This window comes from Pongo abelii, chromosome 14 (assembly GCF_028885655.2).
Source record: "Pongo abelii isolate AG06213 chromosome 14, NHGRI_mPonAbe1-v2.0_pri, whole genome shotgun sequence".
In the NCBI taxonomy this organism is placed as follows: domain Eukaryota; kingdom Metazoa; phylum Chordata; class Mammalia; order Primates; family Hominidae; genus Pongo; species Pongo abelii.
Window position 1 is genome coordinate 20,568,934 of NC_071999.2, and position 27,874 is coordinate 20,596,807.

The 27,874-nt window shown below is 36.0% G+C and overlaps 1 protein-coding gene across 1 annotated transcript; it reads right to left on the bottom strand.

Moving 5' to 3' along the window:
* LOC100435564 (paraspeckle component 1-like) lies at positions 1 to 27,874 on the bottom strand. Its single transcript, XM_054528765.2, has 4 exons — positions 27,766 to 27,874; positions 6,981 to 7,038; positions 3,146 to 3,315; positions 1 to 497 (listed from the first exon to the last, which is right to left on the bottom strand). The coding sequence occupies exons 1-4, from the start codon at positions 27,835 to 27,837 to the stop codon at positions 312 to 314; spliced, it is 486 nt and encodes a 161-aa protein (XP_054384740.2). The 5' UTR covers positions 27,838 to 27,874; the 3' UTR covers positions 1 to 311.

Genomic DNA, 27,874 nt, shown 5'->3' on the forward strand with positions numbered 1-27,874 from the left:
TTTTAAATTATCCAAAATGATTTCTTTATTGAGATTAAGTAACTACATAGATTTCACAGTACTACAGAATACTTATATTTAGCTAAAGTCACAAACACATTTCAACATTCAAAATGATGAGCATCATTACCATTCTAATCTACAAAGCTCATGAATAAAGAAAAATACAAAAACCTCAAGTTTTACAAAAAAAAAAAAAAACTTAAGTCTACATACATTAACAATAAAACCATTTCTTCCAGATAACAGGGAAAAGTATAAAGGCATACCACTGACTTTTTTTTTCTAGATAGCCAGGAGTGAACGAATGTTTAGTATCTACGACGCTTATTAGGGCCTTCAAAGTTGCCCCCTTGACTTCCTCTACCAAAGCCACCAGGACCACCACTCACAGGACCTACACCACTCATTGGTGCTTGAGGGGTTTCAGAACCTGTTCTACTCCCCATAGGTGAACCCATCTGAGATGGCGGTCCTTGAGGAAATCTGTCATTGTGCTATGATACCACACAATAAGGAATAGAATATGAAGTCCATTTGGAACACGCCAAATATAAGTGACAAGAAAAATTGGCAAAATCCCAAGTGGTGGTGTCATGAAGTTCGGCAGAAAGTCCAGCAGAATCAGGATCACACATAGAAGGAAGAAAGGAGCAATTTAATTAGTTACTATGTTTTTTTAAAAAAAATGCAGCATCTGAAGATTTACATATTGCTAATGCTATGCCCCAATTTCAAGAACAAAGAACTGATTTCGTGACAGAAGCAAATGTAATCTTAAGCCTAAACAATATTATAAAAAAGTTCTGATTCCTTTTTTCAAAAGTTTATATTGCATGAAACTATGCTATGTAAGAAAAATACTTTTTTTTTTCTTGGAAATGGAGTCTTGCTCTGTCGCCCAGGCTGGAGTGCAGTGGCGCAATCTCAGCTCACTGCAAGCTCTACCTCCCGGGTTCACGCCATTCTCCTGCCTCAGCCTCCTGAGTAGCTGGGACTACAGGCGACTGCCACCACGCCCGGCTAATTTTTTGTAAGAAAAATACTTTTTTTAAAAAATCAGAGAAATAAAACTGGGGAGCAGCATCACAATCGGTTTTTTAAAAGTAAACATTCTAAAAAAAATCGCACATGTATACATATGTAACTTACCTGCACATTGCGCACATGTACCATAAAACCTAAAGTATAATAATAATAATAATAATAATAAAAGAAAAAAAAATAATAGCTAATATTTATCCTGATTGTAAAAAAAAAAAAAAAAAAAATCTTTACATCAATTCCTTGAAGATAGAAAGCACTAATACAAACATACACAGAGAATTATGATTTCAGTATGGAAACTTCTGAGAGTGTTTTCCTTGAAAGATTATCATTGGGAAAATAGTTTTAAAAATTAATGCAATAACATGCACTAATAAGCACAATTAAACATCTGAATTAAGTATTTTGAAAAACTTCACAATAATCATACATGTTAATCTCAAAGGTTGGACAGAACTCCCTAAAGTGTAGCAGTAAAATGTCAGTGCAAAAAAGACCAAGGGTGATATTTAAATAAAGTTTACAATTTCAGGGAGACAATAAAAAATGGGACAGTTAATGTTACTTCTATGTTTCTATTGATGATTATATGCCACACAAAAACTTAACCAAAGTAGTATAAGTTTTTACTAGCTTTCAAACATATCACTATAAAATAAAGCCTCTACTGAAGGAAATAAATGCAATCACTGTGTTAAGCGCCATCTGTTCATAGTAGCCATGCACTGCCTCTTTATCTCCCTGTATAAACTATCATTTTTAAAAATCCAACTGCCAGCATGTCCAATTTCTCCAAATTCTTAAAAGACTACATTTGAAGCAAATAAAATAATGATAAATGCTGCATTCAACTCTAAGACATACAATGCATTGCTTTTAACGTCTCTGATCACGATGGATTTACAACTGATGACAGGTCTGAGTCTAACAGGCAGTGCTTTTTCTTTCTTAGCAGCATTGGCGCCTCAAGATTTCATATAGTAGTTTCAAAACTAAACTGCCTTTTCAAAATAGATAAGCAAACAATTTCCCTTTCAAAATGTTGTTTAGAACAAGCATAAACAAACACTAAATAAGAAAACGGTTTGCCTATATAAAGTCCGATTTATATAGTGATAGACTTTAATGGAAATGATAAAAGGTATCATTCTTGCTACTAATATATTTAAATATAATAAAAATTACAACTGAAAAACCTTGTTTTCATAGTATTTAATCCACACAAAGATATCTTCACACTCTCAGATCAAGACAAAAAACTGTCTACTTTAAATTTACTAAATATAATTTAAAATTCTGTGAAAAGAATGCCACAATGGTGGTTTGGAAACACACAAAAACTTTGATGTTAATTTATAGCTAAATTTTTGGCAATAAATCATGACAGGTAATATTTTTATCAAAATATTTACTGAAAACCATGTGTTCATACATATTGGACTCTGTCCCCATCAAACATAAGGAGTCCACACAGGAAAAGAACACCACCATAAAATGCTTGAACATTAGAATGCTGGTAAAAGATGGAAACAAATTTAAAAGCACAGCAAAATATCTGTAATTAACATATGCATTTGCTATATACTGAGGTACCACAGCATGCCACAGACAGTAATCCTAATTCTGGGACTAGTTAAAAACTATCTCAGCTGGATGCGGTGGCTCACGCCTGTAATCCCAGCACTTTGGGAGGCCGAGGAGGGCGGATCACGAGGTCAGGAGTTTGAGACCAGCCTGGCCAACATAGTGAAACCCTGTCTCTACTAAAAATACAAAAATTAGCCAGGCGTGGTGGCACACGCCTGTAGCCCCAACTACTCGGGAGGCTGAGGCAGGAGAATTGCTTGAACCTGGGAGGCGGAGGTTGCAGCAAGCCGAGATCGTGCCTCTGCACACCAGCCTGGGCAACAGTGCGAGACTCTGTCTCAAAAAAAAAAAAAAAAACTATCTGTAACAAATAAACATATGATGTCACAAAATTTTCTTCTTCATTGGCTGCCAAAACAAATGATGCCAAATTATATTAAGTGTGAAGTTATCCTTGATGCAGAAGTGTACATTACCGAATATAATCAAAATAATGTTTATGATACATTACCACTGCTCCATTATCTGGCATCATTGGAGTTCCCATATTTGCGGCTCCTTCTGGTCCCATGGCAGGACCAGGACCCATTGGTGGGCCAGGTATAGTTGCTCTGTTGTTCATATTCATACCCATCATTAGAGGAGGACCTTGGTTACCAACAGGGGCTGGGCTAAACGCATCTATGTAAAACAATCTATACTTAGAGCTGTCCTATCTTAGTTTAGTAAACATTAAAAATTTAACAATATTTATGCAATCTATATACCAAGACCGTTATCAAAATTATTTTCGCTCCTTAAGAATGGGATATGCATTATCTACTCTGTAATAGAGCATTACCTACACTCTAGAATTAGAATTTTCATCCCCAAGCCAAACGTACATAAAATCAAGGAGGAAACTATCAATCATTTTAGGGCATTTGAGACTAACAGTTTGCAAGCTTTGAGACATCACTATTATTTGTTACAGCAGGCTTTTAAACCAAATAATCCCTAACAATGGGGACTACGTTTTACAGTTTAAATGAGTAACAGAGGATTAGCACTTACAAAACCACTTAATTTTTTTCAACCTATGGCTAAAAATATTAGCAGTAAATTACGCTAAGTTGTGAGAGAGGAAGTCATTTCCTGCAACATATAAATAAAGATCATTATAACTAGCCTGTCATCTTAGTTTTTTTTTTTTTCCTCCCTGAGTTTATGGAATAACTTGCTAAATTACATGAGGTACTCTTTTTTTAACTTTTTATTTGGAAATATGGAATCTAAACCAAAAAATTGAAATGACTTACAAGAAAACTTATTTTTAAAAGCAACCGCAACCAAATACAGATAAAATATTAATATAGCTATCTGGATCTTTCTGACACACTTAAATTCCATAAATGGGGACAATCTGATAATATTTCAAGTTTTTTCGTTAAAAAAATCCACCTACCTCATATTAATAGTGTTTGCACTGTAATACTACATATATGATGATCTCAGATACAACACATTTTTAGGCATTTTCTTTGAAAAATTTTTTCCTTTTTAAGTGTTAGTACTTGTTCATCATTAAAAATTCATAACAAAGCCATTCTAATTTAGGGTTTTCTTCTAGTATTTCATTACGTAGGTCAATTTTCTGACAATAAGAACTCAAATTTCTCAAATATACATTATAATGCAGCTGAAATCTCTATATGGCTGAGTCCCTACCAGCCCCTGGCATCATACTTCTGCTCTTTGAATCCAATCCCCAGAAACCTAGCAAATTCATAGGAAGGAATTATTTCCTTCATCCCCAAATGCTCTTGCCGATAAACAGACTTTAACCAAGAATATTTCCGCTCCCTCAGTATAGCTCTAAATAGCTATTTTTAATAATTTCTACAATCTAGAAATGAAGAGAATATAAGAACAGTACCTAAGAGGCATCTTACCTCAACAATCCCCCAGAAAACAAACTAAGTTTCTTTTTCCTCTCTTTCTCTTTAATGGAATGTAATTTTACAATGGTGGGTTCGGAAAATAACTACACAACTATGGGTATAAAAAATTCAAAAATAATATTTCCAACTAACAGTAGTTAACTTAGAGCTTTACTTTTAGTACTCACATCTTCCAGCACATAGCTATAAATAAATTTAAAGATATAAAAAATGTTAGCATTATCTGGTTACTAGAAAGGTAGCATTATAACGTAGGTTTCGCTTGGTTATACACACTAGTGACACAACAGAAAATCTGCTGCCACTTTCCATCAATGTAACTTGATGAGTTATGAGTTTTAACTTCTCAACAGCCGAACTGGATCATAACGATTAACAGCTCTACAAAACCACTATGATGAAGTTTCACATTGAATGAAGACTGAAGAGAAAATTAGATAAACTGGGCTTTAGGAGAGTAAGTGCTAAAATGCAAGTAAGTCCTCTGGTGAATAAAATGTCACAAAAATTTTAAGTTATCTTCAATTCCTAACTAAATAAGGACTCTAAAGGCATATTTTTAGATTTCTTCTGATAAAATTGCAGAGTATCTCTACACCATCAGAAATGGTTTTAAGTTTTATACTATTTTAAAGTTTAGCTCTGATGTTAATGTCACTCTAATAATGATAACAGCTTTTTAAACTGCCTATAATCTACAATAATCTTATTCCTAAAATCCTTAAAATTACATGGATTATATTAAATAGCATCCCAGCATTTACTCTTAAAAAAAGACATAAATATTGGGCCACGTGGACATCATTATACTCAATGATGCTTCATAATTTAGAACATAGATGCTCTTGGTTCATTAATTATTTCACGTATCCACTGTAGTAATTTCACAATTAAGTTCTTTATGGGCGAGGGCCATGTTTCTTGCTTCCTGCATATACCAGAGATACTCACTAACTAAAGTGACCAAGTAAACAGCAACATATGACTCGACATCATCTGATTAGTAGTACTGAAAAACTGGCAACAGAAGTTTAAGAAAAAAAAGCTGATCATGGAAAATGTTCATTCCACACATGACTTAAGTTTCATTTGATAGACTATACATGCTAAGAACGCACTTGATTTTGTAAATGGGTGTGCATGTTAAGTATATTGTTTGCCATGGTAGTGTAATCTTTAAAACAATATGTACATTTAAGTTATGTAAAGATTTTTAGCTTCATAACAGCTTTTGTGGGACAATTTAATGTGGGACAGCTTTTGTGGGACAATTAATTTCATAAAATTTAATTCCTTACCCAACTTTTAAATGTATGACATTTCAAATTTCAAATTTAGTAAGGCCTATGATATACCACACTTGTTTTTCCTTCAGGTTATTTACTTGGCATTATTTCCCTTGCAACTTGTCTAGATGAGCAAATCCATACTAAAGTTGCTAATATACTTTCTTAAAAGCTTAGTGAACTCTAAAACATGCATTGGCGACACACATGTAATTCCCTTGACGAGTCATAGTCTACAAACACTGAGTGCACTTCTGTGCACAACACTGTAGGTTAAAGGAAAAAAGTTCAATATTCATTAAAGTGAAGGAAAACAGCTTCAAAGTTACACAAAAGGCTAGTTTAAGATAGAAATGTATAAAATGCTCTCTACCTAAAAACACAACTCAGAAACTATCAATTTCCAACTCGGAAACTATCAATTTCCAGTGTCCAATTAGGACAGGCGAGGTGGCTCATGCCTGTAATATCAGCACTTTTGGAAGCTGATGCGGATAAACTGCTTGAGCCCAGGAGTTCGAGACCATCCTGGGCAACAAGGCGAAATCCCATCTCTACTAAATATACAAAATATAAGGCAGGCATGGTGGCGCATGCCTGTAGTCCCAGCTACTTGGTAAGATGGAAGGACCACTTGAGCCCAGGAAGTCGCGGTTTCAGCAAGCCGAGATTGCGCCACTGTACTCCAGCCTGGGCAACAGAGTGAGGTCCTGCCTCAAAAAAAAAAAAAAAAAAAAAAAAAAAAAAAAAAAAAAAAAACCAATTAGAAGGCATATAAATTGATTTTAAAACTGCAAAGACAGAGCTGTATTACACAATGCAATGACTAAACTACCTTCAGGCTGTTTTGCAACCTGGTTTATATGTTTCTTTCATTAAGCCTATGAATGTATAACACATCTTTCAGCCTTCAAACAAAAACAAAATGAGAATTTTCTTCCCAGACATATATTTTTAATATAATTGTATTATATTCCAGTTTAATGGCTGTAAGAGATTTCACCTTTAGAAATGTTGGTTCCGTATTTTAGTTTCTTACTGATATGTAGATACCACAAACAGCATAAACAGTCCCCCCAAAAATGATAAATTACAAAAGCCTTTTGCTTCAAATCCCTACCTCCCATGTTTGTTGCTCCACGGGGACCCATATCACCCATTCTCATTTCCTGTTCTCTCTGTAATTAAACATAGTTGTCACAGTCAACCTATCGATCTTATGACTTTACATTTCCCATCTAAAATCAAAAAGAAAAGAGTGAATTGGGACATCATTTTCCATTAAAAATTTTGAAAAGTTTCCATCATCATAAACTTAATAAGAACGCTGAAAAGAAACTTCAGTCTCCCAGGCTTAATATACTACAAATGCTTAATGCACCCAGTTTATATTGCAAGATTAGATTACTAACGAATCAGATTATATAAAATATATCACAGATTATTTTTAATGTTTTTATTCCAACAGATGAAAGATACATGCCTAGATTCCAAGCAAAGGAAAATCTAGTAATGATAACCACCAGAGCCAATTATTTTCTCCTCCCAGGTCACTGAAGTCTTAAAATAGAAATGACTGTTACCAAGTTCATATTGAAATGTATTCAAACATATAACACAAATAGCTTTAGGGAATTATGCTAAAAATAAGGTTACAATCTTCATTGTCTAAATATTATAATTCATTCATGTATTTTTATTCATCTACTCAAGCATTATTCCATCCAGGGACTATAGATGGCCCACACAAGCAATTACTAAAGGTCGACATAACATTGCTTTCCTTTAACTGCGCAGTAATTTTATTTGAAAACCTGAAGGAAAGTATTACACAGTTAACTATAAAACAGAAATATTCAAAACATTTGAAATTTCATTACAGAAACTGCTTCCTAAAAGCTGTTCATTTACCAACAATAGTGACATAGAATTAACTTCAATGAAATCTCTAAGTGAAATTTCTCAAGATAACATATGAAAATTGCAATTTTCACTTTGACTTGATGACCATTTCCAATCACAGAAAATTGTGTTAAATGTAGCAATCATGAAAAACATTCCATTATGAGACAAATGCAGCAATGTTTAAAGAAAGCATAATTACTGTACTTTTGAAAAGCAATCTTATTAAAATCTAAATGTTCATTTAAAGTGCCATTTTATAATACAAAAGACTGTTGAAAAGCACCTATAAAGCTGGAAATAAAATAAAAGCTCATGATGGAAACGTAATTGCCATTAAGCCACAAGTGGCTCCTTAAAAAAACTGCCAAACTTAAATGGAGATGTCCAAAGGTAATCTTAATGAAGCTAGGGTACAATGAATGAAGCTACGGTACAACAAAAACACCATCATGAAGAGAGAAAATGCTTTCTCACATTGTTTAGAACATTTAAATACCAATCTTTCTAAAAGCTTCTTTTTTAATTTTTTTTTTTTTTCTTCCAGAGATCCTCACTCTGTTGCCCTGACTGCAGTGCAGTGGCGTCATGATAGCCTACTGCAGCCTTGAACTCCTGGGCTCAAGTGATCCTCCTGCCTCAGCTTCCCAAATAGATGGGACGACAAGCATGCACCATCATGCCTGGCGAATTTTTTAATTATTTTTTTGTAGAGATAGGGTCTCGCTATGTCAACCAGGCTGGTATCTAACTCCTGGGCTCAAGCAATCCTCCTGCCTCACGCTCGCGATATGCTGGGATTACAAACGTGAACCACAATGCCCAGCCCTAAAAGCCATGTTTTAACTTTCCTAAAAATAAATTTCTCATAAAATTTGTGACCATTAATGGATACTATTACTGACCTGCAAAAAAAGCTAGACTGAGGTGGGGTGCAGTGGCTCACACCAGTAATCCCAACACTTTGGGAGGCTGAGGCAGGCAGATCCCCTGAGGTCAGGAGTTCAAGACCAGCCTGGCAAACATGGTGAAACCTGTATCTAGGTTTGGCGCGGTGGCTCACGCCTGTAATCCCAGCACTTTGGGAGGCCGAGATGGGTGGATCACGAGGTCAGGAGATCAAGACCATGATCTCCTAACATGGTGAAACCCCGTTTCTACTAAAAATACAAAAAAATTAGTCAGGTGTGGTGGCGGGCGCCTGTAATCCCAACTATTCGGGAGGCTGAGGCAGGAGAATTGCGGGAACCCAGGAGGCAGAGGTTGCAGTGAGCCGAGATCGCACCACTGCACTCCAGCCTGGGCAAGAAAGAGAGACTCCGTCTCATAAAAAAAAAGAAAGAAACCCCATCTCTACTAATAATACAAAAAAATTAGCTGGGCAGTAGTGGCACATGCCTGTAATCCTACCTCCTCAGGAGGCTGCGGCAGGAGAATCGCTTGAACCCAGGGGGCGGGGGTTGCAATGAACTGAGATTGCACTATTGCACTCCAGCCTGGGCAACAAGAGCAAAATTCTGTCTCAAAAAATAAAAGCTAGACTGTAATATAAAATTGGCTACTGATCAAGCATTATATTTAGAAAACTATTTTAAAATAAAGTTTCTGTTATCACTACTTTCAATAAACCAAACCAAATTGCCATTTCCTTATCACTACTTAGAAACTACTGATAGGTTCTTAGAACCTACTGATAAAAGTGAAGAATGTTTCAACACACCCAAAATCTTCTAGCTATAAAAATAATATCTATAGTATCTAGATAAGTATCTGTAATAAGCAAATATAGTAGACATTTCGTTGTTGAGAAGCTGGTTACACACCAGCACCATCGAGTCAAATACATGGATTTCATAATCATGACTTTTGGGGAGGACACGAGTTCAATTTATATTTTTACTTTTGAATTTGTCTTCACTATGAAAGGTTAGGAATTCAATATCTAACCACTAATATAGGGTAATTGTTTACAGTCTCACTGCTTGAGATTTCAATTTTCAACTACCCCTTATATACCCTAATACCTTAACTGTTGGCCTATGATTCACTGGCAGGAAAAAAGGGCATAAACAATCTTTTTTATTGTCTCTTTGTATTTTCAGCTCTATGTATCACTTTCTAGAATAACTTTCTAGAATAGTGTGAGCTTTATTATTCACAAAGTACCTTCTTTTATTATTAAATGCATTGTCATTAAGAAAATTTCACAGGAAATGTATCAATGTACCAAAAATATCTATCGTTTTAAGTTAACTATTAAACATGAACATTCCCCTTCTGGTGGTATATTATAAATCGGTACAAGTTCTAAAATACCTTTCTCTAAATGAGATAATCAGAATATCAGAATACTCCATGTTACTATAGCATATTACTGTATTAAAATACCAATTCATGAGGCACATTACAGCATTTTTCACTAAATATATATATATACTTGTATTTAGTAATGTTGACAATATCTTAAAGATGATTACTGAATACTATTTTACACAGCTTTGCTCTTAAGAAAAAAGAGTATAATTTGATGGCATCATTTTGTAACTATCTTAGAAGGGGCAAAAGAAATTTTCAGCTTCCTAGTCATGTCTTCAGGCTGTTACTTTCTAGAAAACCACTGCTACAAACTTCTAGTAAAATGCAAAAGAGGTAGAGATTATATTAGGATGATTCTGTAAAATGAAATACAGCATTCTTCACTATCACTAAATCTATCAAATATTAATAAGAATCACTTGAGGAAATTCACAACTGTGTGCCCACCCAACAAGCAATACACAAAACCCTTACTTCCCTCTACGAATGACTTTTAATAACACTTCAAATTAGAATTTAAGTTAGAACCAGTGCGTATATGTGATATTTTTACAAATTTAAATAATGCTTTATTACATTACAAAAAATTAAGAGTTGTTGTTTAAGCCAAAACAACTTATTTGTAACCAACATCTCAAAAGACTGCAGTGCGCTAAAATAAACCTATGATGAAAACTCAGTTTTACATTATTGATTCAACTCTATGAAGTAGGCCTATTGTTACCTCATTTTAGACATAATGAAACTGAGGCACAAAGCCGTTGAATAACTTAGTCAAGGTCATACGGATAGTAAGTGGCTGAGCTAGCCTATACGATTCTACTGAAATAGAGTTCACGGAATTTTTGACGTTCACGAGATACTTTCCTTCTTCAAAAATTTCAACATATCTCCATGTCCCAGACAGCCAAAAAAAAAAAAAGAAAAAAAAAGAATTCCAACAGACGAAGCCTAACAAAAGGCAAGATTTTAACTTATCTTTGCAGTATTTATAAGATTGTATGCCTTTCCATGAAAAGAATTATACATATGTATTCCTGAAAGTTTGGAATTCAAGTGTACTTAAATTAACAGATGACCAAAAAAGGAGGCAAAGTATGACTAATTCCCAGAACCACATGTCAAAAGAGCATTCCATCATTGCAGCGGTTCTTAACATGTAGGGCATGGAGTACTAAGTCCCCAAGACTCAGGAAGTGCACAGTCATAACTATTTCATGTTTTCCTAGCACTAAGATATAGTTAGTTACAACACTATCATCAGACTTTTCTCTGTATCAACATTCACTACATTCAATGGTGCAAAAGTAATGGCTGGGAAAAGTCCCAGCACTTTAGCACAAACCGAGAGACTTGGGCCCAATTTTTACTAGTAACCACTGCATTTGTCACACGGATAAAAACTGTAGTTTAAAATTTTAAACTTATTAATATACTCCTCCCTTATCACTTCTCCGTATAAAGTCAGGTCTTCTTTAATGCATTTTAATTAAAAAGTTTTCTGCAATAGATAGAATGCAAAAGCAAACATGGAAAGCCAACCATTTTTTATAGAGCAAAACAAATTTACAAAACATAAAACAATACCATTCTTCCCACTACACTAAAGGGAACATTAAAGACTTTGCAAAAATGTACAAGAAAGCGACTCTTAACTCTGTAACGTTTTCTTTAAAAACCTCGCTTTGGCTTATAATATGGTAAATATTGATATGTTCCTTTAGCAGCACTTTGGAGCTCTCAATAATTTTTAATAGTGATATGGAAAATTAAAGAAATATGGAAGCCAAAAGGTTTGAGAAGCACTATTTTTAAAGTACCAGTTAGTTTTCTTTCATGAAAATATACGACAGGAAGCTTGCACTAAGTAAGGTAAATTAACCTAACAAATATTTTCCAAAGTGGCACGGTAAACATGCCACTACTGGCACATGGCACTTTTTGTGCAAAACATGGATATTTTTCCTTTAATATTTAGCACTTGGGCTATCAAGATACAAGGTGAGCATAACCATCCAAAACCCCAAATGCTCCAAAATCCAAAACTTTTTAAACACCAACACAACGCCCAAAGTGGAAGATTCCATACTTGACCTCATGTGATGGGTCTAAGTCAAAATGCAGGCAAAACTTTCACGCACAAAATTACTTAAAATATTCTACTGAGCCAGGCATAGTGGTTCATGCCTATAATCCCAGCACTCTGGGAGGCTGAGATGGCAAGAATTGCTCGAGCCCAGGAATTCAAGACAAGCCTGTGTCACACAGTGAGACATTGTCTCTTAAAAAAAAATTTGTTTGGACAGACACGTAATCCCAGCACTTTGGGAGGCTGAGGTGGATGGATCATGAGGTCAAGAGATCAAGACCATCCTGGCTAACGTGGTGAAACCCCGTCTCTACCAAAAATACAAAAAAATTAGCCGGGCATGGTGGAGGGCACCTGTAGTCCCAGCTACTCGGGAGGCTGAGGCAGGAGAATGGCATGAACCCGGGAGGGAGAGCTTGCAGTAAGCCAAGATCGCGCCACTGCACTCCAGCCTGGGCAATAGAGCAAGACTCCATCTCAAAAAAATAAAAAATAAAAAGTAAAAAAATTAAATTCTATGAAGTTACCTTCAGGCTATGTATATAAGACATATATGAAACATAAGTGAATTTCATATTTGGATCTGGGTCCCATCCCCAAGATATCTCATTACATAATACACAAATGTTTCAAAATTCAAAAAAATCCAAATTCCAATACACTTCTAGTCCCAAACATTTTAGATAAGGGATACTCAACATGTATATTTTGTGTGTGTATGTGTGTGTGTATATTACCAATAACCTAATTTAAAGGAATGACTTACACAGTACTCAGGTAAAGCTAAAGTGTAGTATGACCACCTAAACTTGGGGATACACTCACTGAACTAAATAAAAACTGCTTTAACTGTGTCAACTGGAACAACATTTAATGATCAGTGACGAGAGGTATTCATCTAACACTTTATCAATATAACTCTTGTTTGAGTGAATGCAATCTTAATGGGCACAATCAATACTCTTTTTTAGGTCACAGTCAAAATTCTTTGTTGATAAAGACCTCTCATGTTTATCTCAAAAGAAGCTTTAAGGATTGTCCAGGAATCACCACATGCTATTTAGGTTCTATGTCTCAAAAAACGAAAATGCTAAAATAATGTAGAACATTTAAATCCACTAAAAAATATATAATTCTAGAGAAAAATATAGTAAGTTCTGACAAGTAACAGGATTCAGCCTTTTTAATCAATTAGGAATATCTAAATATTCCTAAAAATAAATTCCGTAAAAAAAAAAAACTATAGCAATTGAAAATATTTTAGTGTGAGCAAACTATATTCTATTACCTTTTCCTTCACTAGAGAAGGTTACATAAAAGAACAATAAGGTTATAACCAGTTAAACTTTCATGAGAAAGATTAAATAAGAACTGTTGGCCAGGTGTGGTGGCTCACTCCTGTAATCTCAGCATTTTGGGAGGCTGAGGCAGGCAGATCACCTGAGGTCAGGGGAATGAGATCAGCCTGGCCAAGATGGTGAAACCCCGTCTCTATGAAAAGCTTGGCGACAGAAAGAGAATGCATCTCAAAAAAAAAAAAAACAAAAAAGAAAACTGTTAGAAGCCAGAAATATTAGATAACAAATTGGAGACACAAAGAATGAAGCAAAAATCACTTACATGAAATATTCATGGGTATTTTTAAAAACCTCAAGACATTAGGCCTCTTTGCAAAGAAAGTATTAACTCATGAAAAAAGTATTAAGATACTGAACAATATACATCAGCAAATTAATCTTTTCTAATAAAAGTAAACTGGGCCGGACATGGTGGCTCACACTTGTAATCCCAGCACTATGGGAGGCTGAGGCAGGCAGATCACTTGAGGTCAGTAGTTAGGGACCAGCCTGGCCAACATGGTGAAACCCCGTAAATACTAAAAATACAAAAAAAATTAAGGCCGAGCACGGTGGCTCATGCCTGTAATCCAAGCAGTTTGGGAGGCCGAAGCGGGCAGATCACCACAGGTCAGGACTTCGAGACCAGCCTGGTCAACATGGTGAAACCCATCTCTATTAAAAACACTAAAAATCAGCGAGGCGTGGTGGCGGGCGCCTGTAGTCCCAGCTACTCGGGAGGCTGAGGCAGGAAAATCGCTTGAAACCAGAAGGTGGAGGCTGCAGTGAGCCATGATCACACCACTGCTCTCCAGCCTGGGCAACAGAGCAAGACTCTGTCTCAAAGAAAAAAAAATTAGCCAGGCATGGTGGTGCACCCTTGTAGTCCCAGCTACTTGGAAGGCTGAGGCAGGAGAATCACTTGATCAGGAGACGGAGTTTGCAGTGAGCTGAGATCATGCCATTGCACTCCAGCGTGGGCAACAGAGGGAGAACTCCACTTAAAAAAAAAAAAAAAAAAAGTAAATAAGGGTCAGACATGGTGTCCAGTGCCTGTAATCTCAGGGTTTTGGGGGACCAACGCAGGAGGATCCCTTGAGGTCAGGAATTAGAGGTACGGTGACCTATGATTACGTCACTGCGCTCCAGCCTGGGTGACAGAATGAGACCTCACTCCAAAAAAATTTTTAAATGTTTTAAAATGAAAAGGAAAAAAATATACATTGCTATTGATACAACTCAATAGCATGTAAACTTTCCGACCTAATCAATAGTGAATGCTTGGAAAACTTAACATTTGAAATTCAGGCAATTAAAAACAACAATTTCCAATATACTGTGTTATTTGCTGCTAGTTAGTGAGGGGTAGTTTAAAATATATAAGACAATCTCTTTATATATATATATATACCCAAAGGCGGGTTTTCTCCCCTCAATACATGCATTCCTAAATATCTTCACCCATGAATATCTGGGAAAATATTCCTCAGTTATATGATTGTTAAAATGAAACTTTACATCGTATGCCACTGATAGAATTGCAAATTACATTAACGGAACTGCAAATTAAAATGAGATAGCACTACAAAACCTACTAGAATGGTGACGATCCGAAACACTGACAAAAACAAATGCTGGCCAAGATGCGATACAACAAGAACTTTAATGTATTGCTGAATGGAATACAAACAGGTGTAACCATTTTGCAAGACAGCCTGGCAGTTTCTGATAAAATTAAACATACTCTTACCATCTAATACAGCAATATCACTCTTTGCTTTTTACCCAAAGGAGGTGCAAACTTATGTCTACACAAAAATCTGCATGTGAATGTTTATAGCAGCTTGATTCATAATTGCTAAAACCTGGAAGCAACCAAGATGTCCTTTAGTATATGAATGGGTGAACTGTGGTACAACCAAAATATTATTCAGTGCTAAAAAGAAATGAGCTATCAACACATGAAAAGACATAGAGGAAATTTAAATGCATATTGCCAGGTGACTAGAAGCCAATCTGAAGAGGATGTATACTGTATGATTCCAACTATATGACATTCTGGAAAAAACTAAACTACGGAGACGATAGACGGATCAGTGGTTGCCAAGGGTTAGGTGGAAGGGATAAAGAAGCAGGTGGAAAGGATAAAGAAGCAGAGCACAGAAGATTTTTAAGGAGGTGAAAATACTCTGTATGATACCATAATCATAGGTTCATGTCATAGATTTGTCAAAACCCTCAGAATGTACACCCAGAGCAAATCTAAAGGTAAACTATAGACTTTGGTTGATAAGAACGTGTCAATGTAGCTTCAGCAATTGTTATCAGTGTATCATTCTGGTAAAACATTTTGACAGCAGGAGAAGCTGTACGCATGTGGCACGGGGTAGACGGGAAATCTCTGTACCTTCCACACAATCTTGCTGTGGACCTAAAGCTCTTTTGAAAAAGGCTACTAAAATCTTGAAACTTTAAAATGAATCCTTTTGAATAATCAATTACATTAAAAATAATAATAATAAATAAAGACGAGTCTCACTATGTTGCCCAGGCTGGACTTATACTCGCTGGGCTCAATGGATCCTCCTGCCTCAGGCTCCCTAGTAGCTGGAACTACAATCATGCCACTGCACCCAGCTAATTAGATCTTAATGTATACTGCAAGGTTTAGTCATGAAACAAAAAGTAGTTGTTACTTGTTAAATACTAAATCAGAAATAGAGGCAATGACAAATAGAAGTAGGGAAACTTACTGTGTTCATTAACTTGACATGTGCCTCTTAAACCAAATACATTCAACAATGTATTTTGAAAGCCTCGATCAGGTAATTGAGTGAATAGATTGCTCTGATATTACTGTCAAATTCAACTGAATGTGTAGCAAAATTAATGGCTGTTTTTTAATACATAGGGTGGCTTTCTAACCGAAGATCAATTAAATGTAAACACAATGTAGCACACATCAAGGGACAGAAGGAAATAACTATTTTACATAAATTAATTGTTAAAGAAGCTTCTATTTGGCTGAGATTTTAAGAGACGGGCCTCTCACTATGTTGCCCAAGCTGGCCTCGAATTCCTGAGCTCAACTGATCCTCCCACCTCAGCCTCCCAAGTAGCTGGGACTACAAGGCACACAACACTGCTCCTAAGAATTTTATTTGTAATGCATACACCTGAGAGCATTTTCAAGATTACCAGTTTCAATTGTCAGGTGTAAACTCACTCTGAAGAGGTGCTTTTAAAACCTAAAATTGATTAATAGTATTTAATTGTTCTTCAAATTTAGTTATTTTACCCAGAACTCCTAAAAAAACAATGAGCAAGGATATCAGCTGTAAGACAAACAATACTAGCAATAAAATCTTACCAAAGCTCACATAATACTGGTGACTGGTTTGCACTTCTTGATCCAAAACCTCTTTCTTATCCAGTGCATTTCCTTACCAAAGTAAAACTATCGTAACTGGCCAGGTCAAGGTATGAAAGGTGAAAGAAAAGAACAAATATAAACTGCACAAGCAGCAGTTCCAAATTGGTCCCGTCAACAGAAAAAAGCAGAAAAGAGGAAAACAAGGCATAGAAGGCCAACGTATGAGTTAAGTACACATTTTATACAGGAGAGTATCCATTTCTGTTTGTGATACTAGGCATTAGATAAATCATGTTAATAATTTACCAGAGGCCTTGAAATTGTGAAAAGTTAATACATATTTTCTTCGAAGTAGCTAACTCAAAGCTACAGGTTCAAATACATAGTCATTTTTTACACATTTAAGTGGTACCAAAATAAAAATCAAAGTTATTTAAAATTTGCCATTGTAAAACAAACTACTGTAACAATCATATCAATTGGTTAAAATCGTATATAGAAAAAACAAGAATAAATCAAATGAAGAAGTTATCTTAAGAGAACTACGGTAAACTTACAACCATAAAAGCCAGGGTTTGAAACATAGTGCGAAATATAGTGTAAGATACCATTAAGAAAAGAAACACTTACCCATAAACTTTCAGTTACTTTCAGTTGTAGAAGTCTTTGAAAGTTTGTAATTATAACAATTATCAATCTAACTCATAACTGCATCTCATTGGAAGATGCTTACAAACCAGAGATCCTACAGCCTACTTCTCACTAGTTATTACTTCATACTGAACATAGACATTATAATTTTTTAGTTTTAGTATTAAGTTCTAACATTTTAGATGATACTACAGAGATACTATCCTCAATATGAAGTATAGAAGATCTTAGACACTGACTAGCCTAAAATATAATTTATTGTCACTATATAGAACAAGCACTGTAAGGTGGCTCCAAATACATTAAACAAGTCCCAAAGTGGAAGTAACAAGTTAAATTTTTATGCCTTCTGAGGATCTTCTGTTACTAATTCAAACTATTTAATAATTAAAATTATTATTAGTTGTATTATATATTCGACAATGCACAAGATATGTTTACATTAGTTAACCACATCTATTTGCTGGTCTTGATTCTCCTCTTCTCCAATTGCTCAAAAAAGGGTTAATATTGTCTAAAAAATCTTACCATTCTGAACCAAAAATTATTAGAAGAACTTACCATTTCAAATGAAAACTCGTGAGGTATACCTACAACACAGCAGGAATAATAAACAAATCACATCATTTTATAAACACACACACATACACACACAAAAGTACCACAATAGTGCCAAGACTGTTTGATGACAAGCAAGACACCCTCAGTAGAGAATTTCATTTTCTAAATTCTCAGAACGTTTGAGCTGTTTCTTTTAACATTACTCTGTATAAGCACTCAGCACCTAAAATCCTCTAACATGCTCTGTATCCTCTACAGTGCTCAGCACTATGTTTTGAATACAGGAAACAGTGAACAAATTTTTCTTCTGAAATGGAAACCTCCCAGGCATCCTGTAAGTCTAATACTCTGAAGTAAAAAGTTAGGTGTGTTGAAAACCAAGCACAAAAAAAAAAAAATTGTTTATTTGGCTGCTTTTAAAAATTACACTTCATTATTTAATCACGTATGAAGTCTATAAAAATGTATCAATGTATCAGCAGTTGTACCTCAATGCCATCTATGTTTTCCAAAGTACCAAATGTGTAATATCTGAGGCATTAATATTCAATAAATGCCAAGGTCTGGTGATCCATACAGACTGAAAACCATAACTGAGCTGCACTGGCATTTGAAAAAGAAGACTTCAAACAGCTACTTAATTCTCTCAGTTTACATCTAAGTAACTGTAATATGACAAACATAAAATTCGTGACCTCGAAAAATTCAGAGAACTCAATTAGTAGATAACAAAGTCAGAAAAAAATTAGAATACAACTTGGTAAGTATTAAGAATAAACTCTATTGAACATAAAAAGGACCAGGTGCAGTGGCTCACACCTATAATCCCAGCACTTTGGGAGGCAGAGGCAGGAGGATTGCTTTAGCCCAGGAATTCGAGATCGGGAACATAGTGAGACTCCATCTCTACAAAAAAAATGCTTTTAATTAGGAGGGGCTGGTGTCACACACCTGCAGTCCCAACTACGTGGGAGGCTGAGGCAGGAGGATCACTTAAGCCGAGGAGTTCAAGGTCACAGGGTACTATGATCGTGCCACTGAACTCCAGTCTGGGTGACACAGCGAGAACCTGTCCTAAAAAAATTTTCGGCTGGGCGCGGTGGCTCACGCCTGTAATCCCAACACTTCAGGAGGCTGAGGCAGATGGATCACCTGAGGACAGGAGTTCAAGACCAGCCTGGCCAACACGGTGAAACCCTGTGTCTACTAAAAATACAAAAATTAGCTGGGCATGGTGGTGGGTGCCTGTAATCTCAGCTACTCGAGAGGCTGAAGCAGGAGAATCACTTGAACTCGGGAAGTGGAGCTTGCAGTGAGCCGAGATCGCGCCACTGTACTCTAGCCTGGGTGACAAGAGCAAAACTCTGTCTCAAAAAACAAAACAAAACAAAACAAAATTTTCTGGCCAGGCACAGTGACTCATGCCTGTAATCCCAGCACTTTGGGAGGCCAAGGCAGGTGGATCACTTGAGGTCAGGAGTTCAAGACCAGCCTGGCCAACATGGTGAAACCCCATTTCTACTAAAAATACAAAAATTAGCCAGGTGTAGTGGCACACACCTGTAATCTCAGCTACTTGGAAGGCTGAGGCACAAGAATCACTTGAACCCAGGAGGCGGAGGTTGCAGTGAGTCGAGATCATGCCACTGCATTCCAGCCTGGGCAACAGAGCGAGATTCCATCTTTAAAAAATTTTTTTTCTTTTTAATTATTTTAATGAAAAGGATCACAGCTAGGGTGAGGAATCAGAAGAAATACATGACCTGAGTTTGAACAGACATTCTCCAAAAGGAAAAAAGAAAACATGATAATTTTTCTGGATTATGAACCTCTCTGAAACTCTAACGGAAGGTAAGACCAAAAAAAATGTTAATCGATACAATTAAGTGTCCTCTGACGAAGTGTGTACACAGTATAAGAGATTCAGTCATCATTTCCAAGTAGTCATTCAAAAAAGATTTACAAATATGAATGATAAAATACAGAAAACCATTACTAATAATCATAACATATGATTAGACTAACCATACCTCCTGGTTCACCCAAGAAAGCCCATTTTATGCCTGTTGTAAGTATTTTAATAGTAAGTATTTTAATACCATGTTCACTTGTCCCAGTTTATATGAAAAATTCTATGGTTTCCCACGCATCATTAGATATTATTAAAACTATTAAATAATCCTTTTGAGGAGTGATCAAATAACTCAACACCTGGTTAAAATTGACACATACCTTCAACCCAAATATCCTAAATCAGCAAAATCCTACAAATCAATTCCAAGAATATGTGTAAACATCACAAACTTACATATCTTTTTGTTTTTATTTGATCACAAAAGTCTAAGTCAAGTTACAATTATGTACCATGCCAAATATTGAGAAAAATCCTTGGCTTGTAATAAATTATTTTAATGAATAAGTAAAAACATTAACAACAGAAAATAGTCACAACTAGAACATTACATATGAGACCATTGCAATGTCTGTTATTATCCATTTTGATTTTCACCAACATGTCCAAACCACTGGGACTAGGCCATCATTATACCATAAATAAGCCTACCAGTCCAGCAGGTCACACTTAAATATGACATCAAATCCTTCAGCAAATAATTCTTTAGTTATTTCCATAACTTAATGAAGAGGCCATAAAAATCCCTTGTATAATGTGTCTTTTGTTTGAATGCTCAGGAGTTTAGACTTCAAAAAACAAATCTTCTTAAGCAACATAAATTCCTCATTAGAGCTTTAAAAATTGTAGAAAAAGAGGGACGGCCATGTGGAAACCACAAAACTGTAACTTCTGCTCTGGAATCTTCACAAACCATTTCAGAAAATAAATCTGTATCTATTCATTAGTAAATAACAACGGGATCACTCTTCCCTGACAGCATAAATTAATGGAATTTTTTTTTTACTGGATAGAGTTTCTGTTTTTCAGTTTTACACATGGCACATCAGGGAAAGTTAGGTCACGATTAAAGCAAGAGATGATAGATGAACAAACCAACAAACAACAACAAAAAGCCCATGCAGGAGGCAGGAAAAGAGGCTGCCTGGTTAAAGAACAGGCCAGATTCGACAATACTGATCAAGAGGGGTTCACATTTGAGAGAACAGTGCTTTATTCCTCTACTGACTAGAATTAAAGGGATTTTGGCGGGGCACAGTGGCTCACACCTGTAATCCCAACACTCTGGGAGGCCGAGGTGGGTGGGTCATGAGGTCAGGAGTTCGAGACCAGCTTGACCAACACGGTGAAACTCCGTCTCTACAAAAGGTACAAAAATTTTCCAGGCATGGTAGCTCATGCATGTAATCCGACGACTTTGGGAGGCCGAGCCAGGGGATCACCTGAGGTCAAGAGATCAAGACCATCCTGGCCAACATGTTGAAACCTCATCTCTACTAAAAATACAAAAATTAGCCGGGCATGGTGGCACGCACCTGTAATCCCAGCTATTCGGGAGGCTGAGGCAGGAGAATCACTTGAACCCAGGAGGCGGAGTTTGGAGTGGGCCAAGATCGTGTCACTGCACTCCAGCCTGGCAAGACAGCGAGACTCCGTCTGTAATCCCAGATACTCGGGAGGCTGAGGCAGGAGAAACACTTGAACCCGGGAGGCAGAGGTTGCAGTGAGCTGAGAGCACACCACTGAACTCCAGCCTGGGCAACAGAGCAAGACTCTGTCTCAAAAAAAAAAAAAAAAAAAAAAAAAGATTTTTAAAATCCCAGGTATCAGCTGCAATGCAGTGACTCTTTACCATTTCCTCCCATTAACTTTTGCTCTGGTTTATAACCATGACTACCAATGAAACTTCTGGATGCTAATCTGGATTCCTCAGGAATCCTTGGATCTGGAATATGAGGTGCTGTGCTTAGTGAACCTTCTAAAAACATCAGAAAAGAATATATAAATGAATAGATTTGCATTATTCTTCACAAGCTCTATGAGTTTGGTTAACATGAGCCACTTTTTATACATTCCCTTTAACTCTAAGATTGGCTCTAAATCAGAGGTCAGCAAACATTTCAGGTAAAGGGTCAGCTGTAAATATTTTTTTTTCTTTTTTTTAATTATTATTATACTTGAAGTTTTAGGGTACATGTGTACAATGTGAAGGTTTGTTACATATGTATACATGTGCCATGTTGGTGTGCTGTACCCATTAACCTGTCATTTAGCATTAGGTGTATCACCTAATGCTATCCCTCCCCCCTCCCCCCACCCCACAACAGTCCCCGGTGTGTGACGTTCCCCTTCCTGTGTCCATATGTTCTCATTGTTCAATTCCCACCTATGAGTGAGAACATGCGGTGTTTGGTTTTTTGTCCTTGCGATAGTTTACTGAGAATGATGATTTCCAGTTTCATCCATGTCCTTACAAAGGACATGAACTCATCCTTTTTTATGGCTGCATAGTATTCCATGGTGTATGTGTGCCACATTTTCTTAATCCAGTCTATCATTGTTGGACATTTGGCTTGGTTCCAAGTCTTTGCTATTGTGAATAGTGCCACAGTAAACGTACCTGTGCATGTGTCTTTATAGCAGCATGATTTATAGTCCTTTGGGTATATACCCAGTAATGGGATGGCTGGGTCAAATGGTATTTCTAGTTCTAGATCCCTGAGGAATCGCCACACTGACTTCCACAATGGTTGAACTAGTTTACAGTCCCACCAACAGTGTAAAAGTGTTCCTATTTCTCCACATCCTCTCCAGCACCTGTTGTTTCCTGACTTTTTAATGATCATCATTCTAACTGGTGTGAGATGGTGTCTCATTGTGGTTTTGATTTGCATTTCTCTGATGGCCAGTGATGATGAGCATTTTTTCATGTGTTTTTTGGCTGCATAAATGTCTTCTTTTGTGAAGTGTCTGTTCATGTCCTTCGCCCACTTGTTGATCAGGTTGTTTGTTTTTTTCTTGTAAATTTGTTTGAGTTCATTGTAAATATTTTTTAGGCTTGGCAGGCCATGTAGTTTCAATACAGTCTCACATAGTTGTGTCACAACCACTCCAATCAGTTTTCGCAGGGCAAAGAAGCCACAAACAAAACAAAACAAAACAAACAAAGAAAAGTGTTACAAAAATAGGCATCATGTGAACTGAGCCTGGTCTATTCTAGTCTGTCAACCCCTCGTCTGGATGAGACAATTAAAATTATTAGAACTATGCACGCAAAATTAATGCATAGTTTGAGATAATATGTCCTGCACATATAGTCTGAAAGCCCAAATCAAGGTTGCCACACCCAAATTCTGCAGGGTACTATTCACGTAGAATGTCATACTGTTTGAACCGTGTTCTAAAGATGGATATATAACCATATGCAGTGGTAGGCAACTACAGTCGCACTATACAGGAGACTGAGACAGGAGGATAGCTTCAGGAGGTCAAGACCAGCCTGGGTAACACAGGGAGACCCAATCAAAAGAAAGAAAAAAACGAAGAAAGATGGGTGCAGCAGCATGCCTACTCTCCCAGCTACTTGGGAGGCTGAGGCAGGAAGATTCACTTAAGCCCAGGAGTTTAAGGCTGTAGTGTGCTATAATCACACTTGTCAATAGCCACTGCACTCCAGCCTGGGCAACACAGCAAGATACCATCAATAAATAAATCAACTGCATCCTATATAAATCTTACACCATGTTGAACCACATCAAGCATGCCTTCCACTAACACTCCCAGGACCCATGAAAAATTCAACTATTTTCATTTCAATACGTCTCATTTCAATACAAGGCCAGTAGTTTTGAATCTTTGCTGACAAAAAGAAATAAGCAAGGTGTAGAGTTTTCTTTAACACATAGATCCCCTGGTACCAACCTAGACACACTGAATCAAAATACTTGGAGGACTGAATCTCAGGCATTTTTCCTTAAGTTCCACAAATATATTGCAAGGTTGAAAACTACTGGATTTAACAAAAAAATGTGAAAAAAAAGATCAATGTATTACAATCTACCTGGATCACAAAACAAAAATTGAGTTGATCTAGGAACCCACATTTTTTAAAAGCTCCTTGACTGTTTATTACATACATTGGAAAAACACTGTTCTGCTGGGCACAGTGGCATATGCTTGTTGTCTCAGCCACTCAGGAGGATGAGGAAAGAGGACTGCTTGAGTCCAGCTTGGGCAACATATCAAGACCCCATCTCTAAAAGAGAAAAAAAAAATTTACACTGTCCTTGGAAGAAGCACTACACTGTTAGCCTCTGCCAACATTCCCTTAATCATTCTGGCCTCACAGTCCCTCGGGTGCTACAATGGAACACCTCTGACAAGCAAAGAAATACAACTGAGTCAAACTGTTGCCTTAGCATATAACATACCTTTATTTTCAAGTTTATTATGTGTGTTGAATAAACTGTGTTGAAATATCCGGGGCTATTCCCAACTACTTAAATGGGACAAATAAGCTTTAATAGCAAGTCAGGTATATATTTAGTTGAATGCAGGAAACCTGAAAAGGGTATGAAGAATTATTCTTTTCTTTATTGAAAAGGCAAACATTAATATGTATCATACAAGAAAAAGAAACTTCTCGGCCAGGCGTGGTGGCTCATGCCTGTAATCCTAGCAATTTGGAAGGCCAAGGTGGGCGGATCACCTGAGGTCAGGAGTTCGAGACTAACCTAGCCAACATGGTGAAACCCCATCTCTACTAAAAATACAAAAATTAGCTGGGCATGGTGGCAGGCGCCTGTAATCCCAGCTACTTGGGAGGCTGAGGCAGGAGAATCACTTCAACCCAGGAGGCGGAGGTTGCAGTGAGCTGAGATCGTTCCATTGCACTCCAGCCTGAAAGATAAGAGTGAAACTCTGTCTCAATTAAAAAAAAAAAAAAAGAAAAGAAAAAGAAACTTCTCAGATTTTAAAACCAAGTAACATACACAATTTAAACATCACCCCAATTTTCCTAACCCAAATATTTCATAACTACATGATACAATAACTAAAGCTAAAATAAGATGGACGTTTGGATATTTTTGACATTAATATTTTCCCAAGAAGCAATGTTTACTCCAAGAAACTGCATCAACACAATGCTAGAACTAAAATCTGTCATTTAGTCCAATGCAAATTTTTCCCATAAAGACTGGTAAGTACTGAAGTGTTTAAACTACTTAATCTACAGTTGGTGGAGTAACCTAATATGAAAACAATCACAAGACAATTATAAAAAACAATCTCATAAAATTCTCATTGCTTCCAGAATAATAGCTTTTAATGTGTCCAAAAATTGTGATAAGTAGAAAATTTCCACTTGGTAAATACTGCCTGGAAAAAAAATTGAATACACTCTATATTATGGTAAAGACAAACCTAAATGCAATTAAGACATATTGTTAAAATGTATACATTCTTATGGCAGTTGAATGTTATCCTAAATGAGTAAAAAATGTTGTTTAATTTATAGTTACAGCAGCAATTATCAAAAAGTTTGTCTTCTAAGGAAAAATAAAGTATTAAGTAAAACTGACAACTGATATTGATGAAGTACTGGCTTATATCCTTGAAACTCTTAAAAACATATTCCCATGTGTCATTAAATTATGATCAAGTTGAAGGCTGACAAACAAAAAGATGACCAGATATGACAAGTGTTTTCCCTCATTTGTTACATGAAATTATTATTTGAAAGGTGAAATATGTAAATAAATATTTATACTTAAAAGTCCCATAACTCTTAGTTGTGTTGCAATATTTCTATTAGGAAGACAAGGAGAGGTGGCATCTTAAAACTAATGAAGAAAATCAACTTTACTCATTATTTGGACAAGTTGAACACTTACCATTTGATTCCTCCCTTTAAACTGAACAGTGAAATAAGAGAAAGTACATAAGGGCCTAATTTCAAAGCTTAAAACACACACACACACACACACACACAGAGCATTAAAATTGTTTAACAATTTTCTCCAAAGAAGTTTTCAAAGTAAATGAAGAACAACTGACAGAATGGCCTCAATGCATTCTTAATACAATGTTTTCCTATTAATATATTCCCATTAACACAAAATATTTGAGATAGGTAGAGCTTTCATTCATATTGCTTTTAGTGCTTGATTAAGTTTATAGTAGTAAGAGGCACTGTGAAGCTTGGAACCAAGTAAAACTGACACCAAAATAATGAAAAATGTGCAGATTCATACCATTTCTAATCACAAATAAACTTATAGAACACTAGTCAGTGTTACACAATTATCATACCTTGTTTACAAACCATTTGAAATACGGATACCCCAAAAGGTTAAGAGCATAGTAACTTTGTGGTCTATCTACCATAAATACTAATTTTAAAATTTAAATAAAAACACAAATATTCCAGCCCAGGTTTCCACAGACACTATAAAAAGGTCATAAAAAAATATTTTAAGTTATTGTGGGTCACAAATCATTTCTAATATTCTTCTTTCTTTTGCAATAACCCTTTAAAAACATAAGCACCATCAGTATCTCTGGAATAATAAAAACCAGGCAGTGGTCCCAGGCTAGAGCTTGCCAACTTACACTCTAGCCAAATTAATTTTATCATGATGCTTCAAGTATGCAATACACACTTTAAGAAACTACTAGAAAAGAAGGTATATTGTCACCTAATGCTTTTCTATAAGCATAATCTTATGAAACGATAGATGATCTATTTTAGAAATGTCGGCCGGGCGCAGTGGCTGACACCTGTAATCCCAGCACTTTTGGAGGCTGAGGCGGGCAGATCACTTGAGGTCAAGAGTTTGAGACCAACCTGGCCAATATAGTGAAACCCCATCTCTACTAAAAGTACAAAAATTAGCCGGGTGTGGTGGCACGCACCTGTAATCCCAGCTACTTGGGACACTGAGGCAGGAGAATCACTTGAACTCGGGAGGCAGAGGTTGCAGTGAGCTGAGATCATGCCACTGCACTCCAGCCTGGTCAACAGAGCAAGACTCTGTCTCAAAAAAAAAAAAATGGTTAGTAAAAAATTAAAGACAGGAAGAGAAAACCTATAGACTAAAAGAGCCTGAATGTATCAGCCAATTCAAAGAAACCAAATGTTAAAAAAAAAAAAAAAAATTTAAGACCTGTGCAAATCTGGGCTTTAATTAGTTAAAATGAAAGAACTGAGCATTTTTAAAATATGATAAAGATTTTTAAAAAAGTCCTCATCTTTTAGAGATACATACTGGAAATAACAAAATTATATGAAATCAGGTATTTCAAATAACATAAATTGGGAAATAAAGTGGTTATACTTAAAGATGTAAAAGATCGGCCATATGTTTATAAGTGTTATGGCTGATGATGAGTACACACTACAATTCTTCTGTACATGTCTGAAATCTTCCAAAATAGAGATGTTTCAATATTAGTACGTGGTGAAAATCAGTCAAGTGGAAATGATGTATATATCAAGATTTCTAATTTAATAGCATATATTTTTTAAAGATCAACTAATAGGAAAAAATATAACATCCACTTCATAAAACATAAATATTATCTTCAGAAACTAATTTTACTTTATCACCTATGAGAGGTTAAGAAAATCACTAATTTATCAAACATGATGAATTTAGAAAGATTAGAAAAGACTACTGTATAAACCAAAATCTAAAGCATTCTAAATATACATCATAAACCTGAAAATATAAAATCATTTTAGTTAACTAGTAGTTTACTTACATTTTCCATGTAGTTTGGCTTAAATCCCTCTTGCTGTCGCCTCAGTTCCTCCTGTTCTCTGTGTTGGATCATTTCTTCCTCGCGCTACTGATGCTCCTCTTCATGTCTG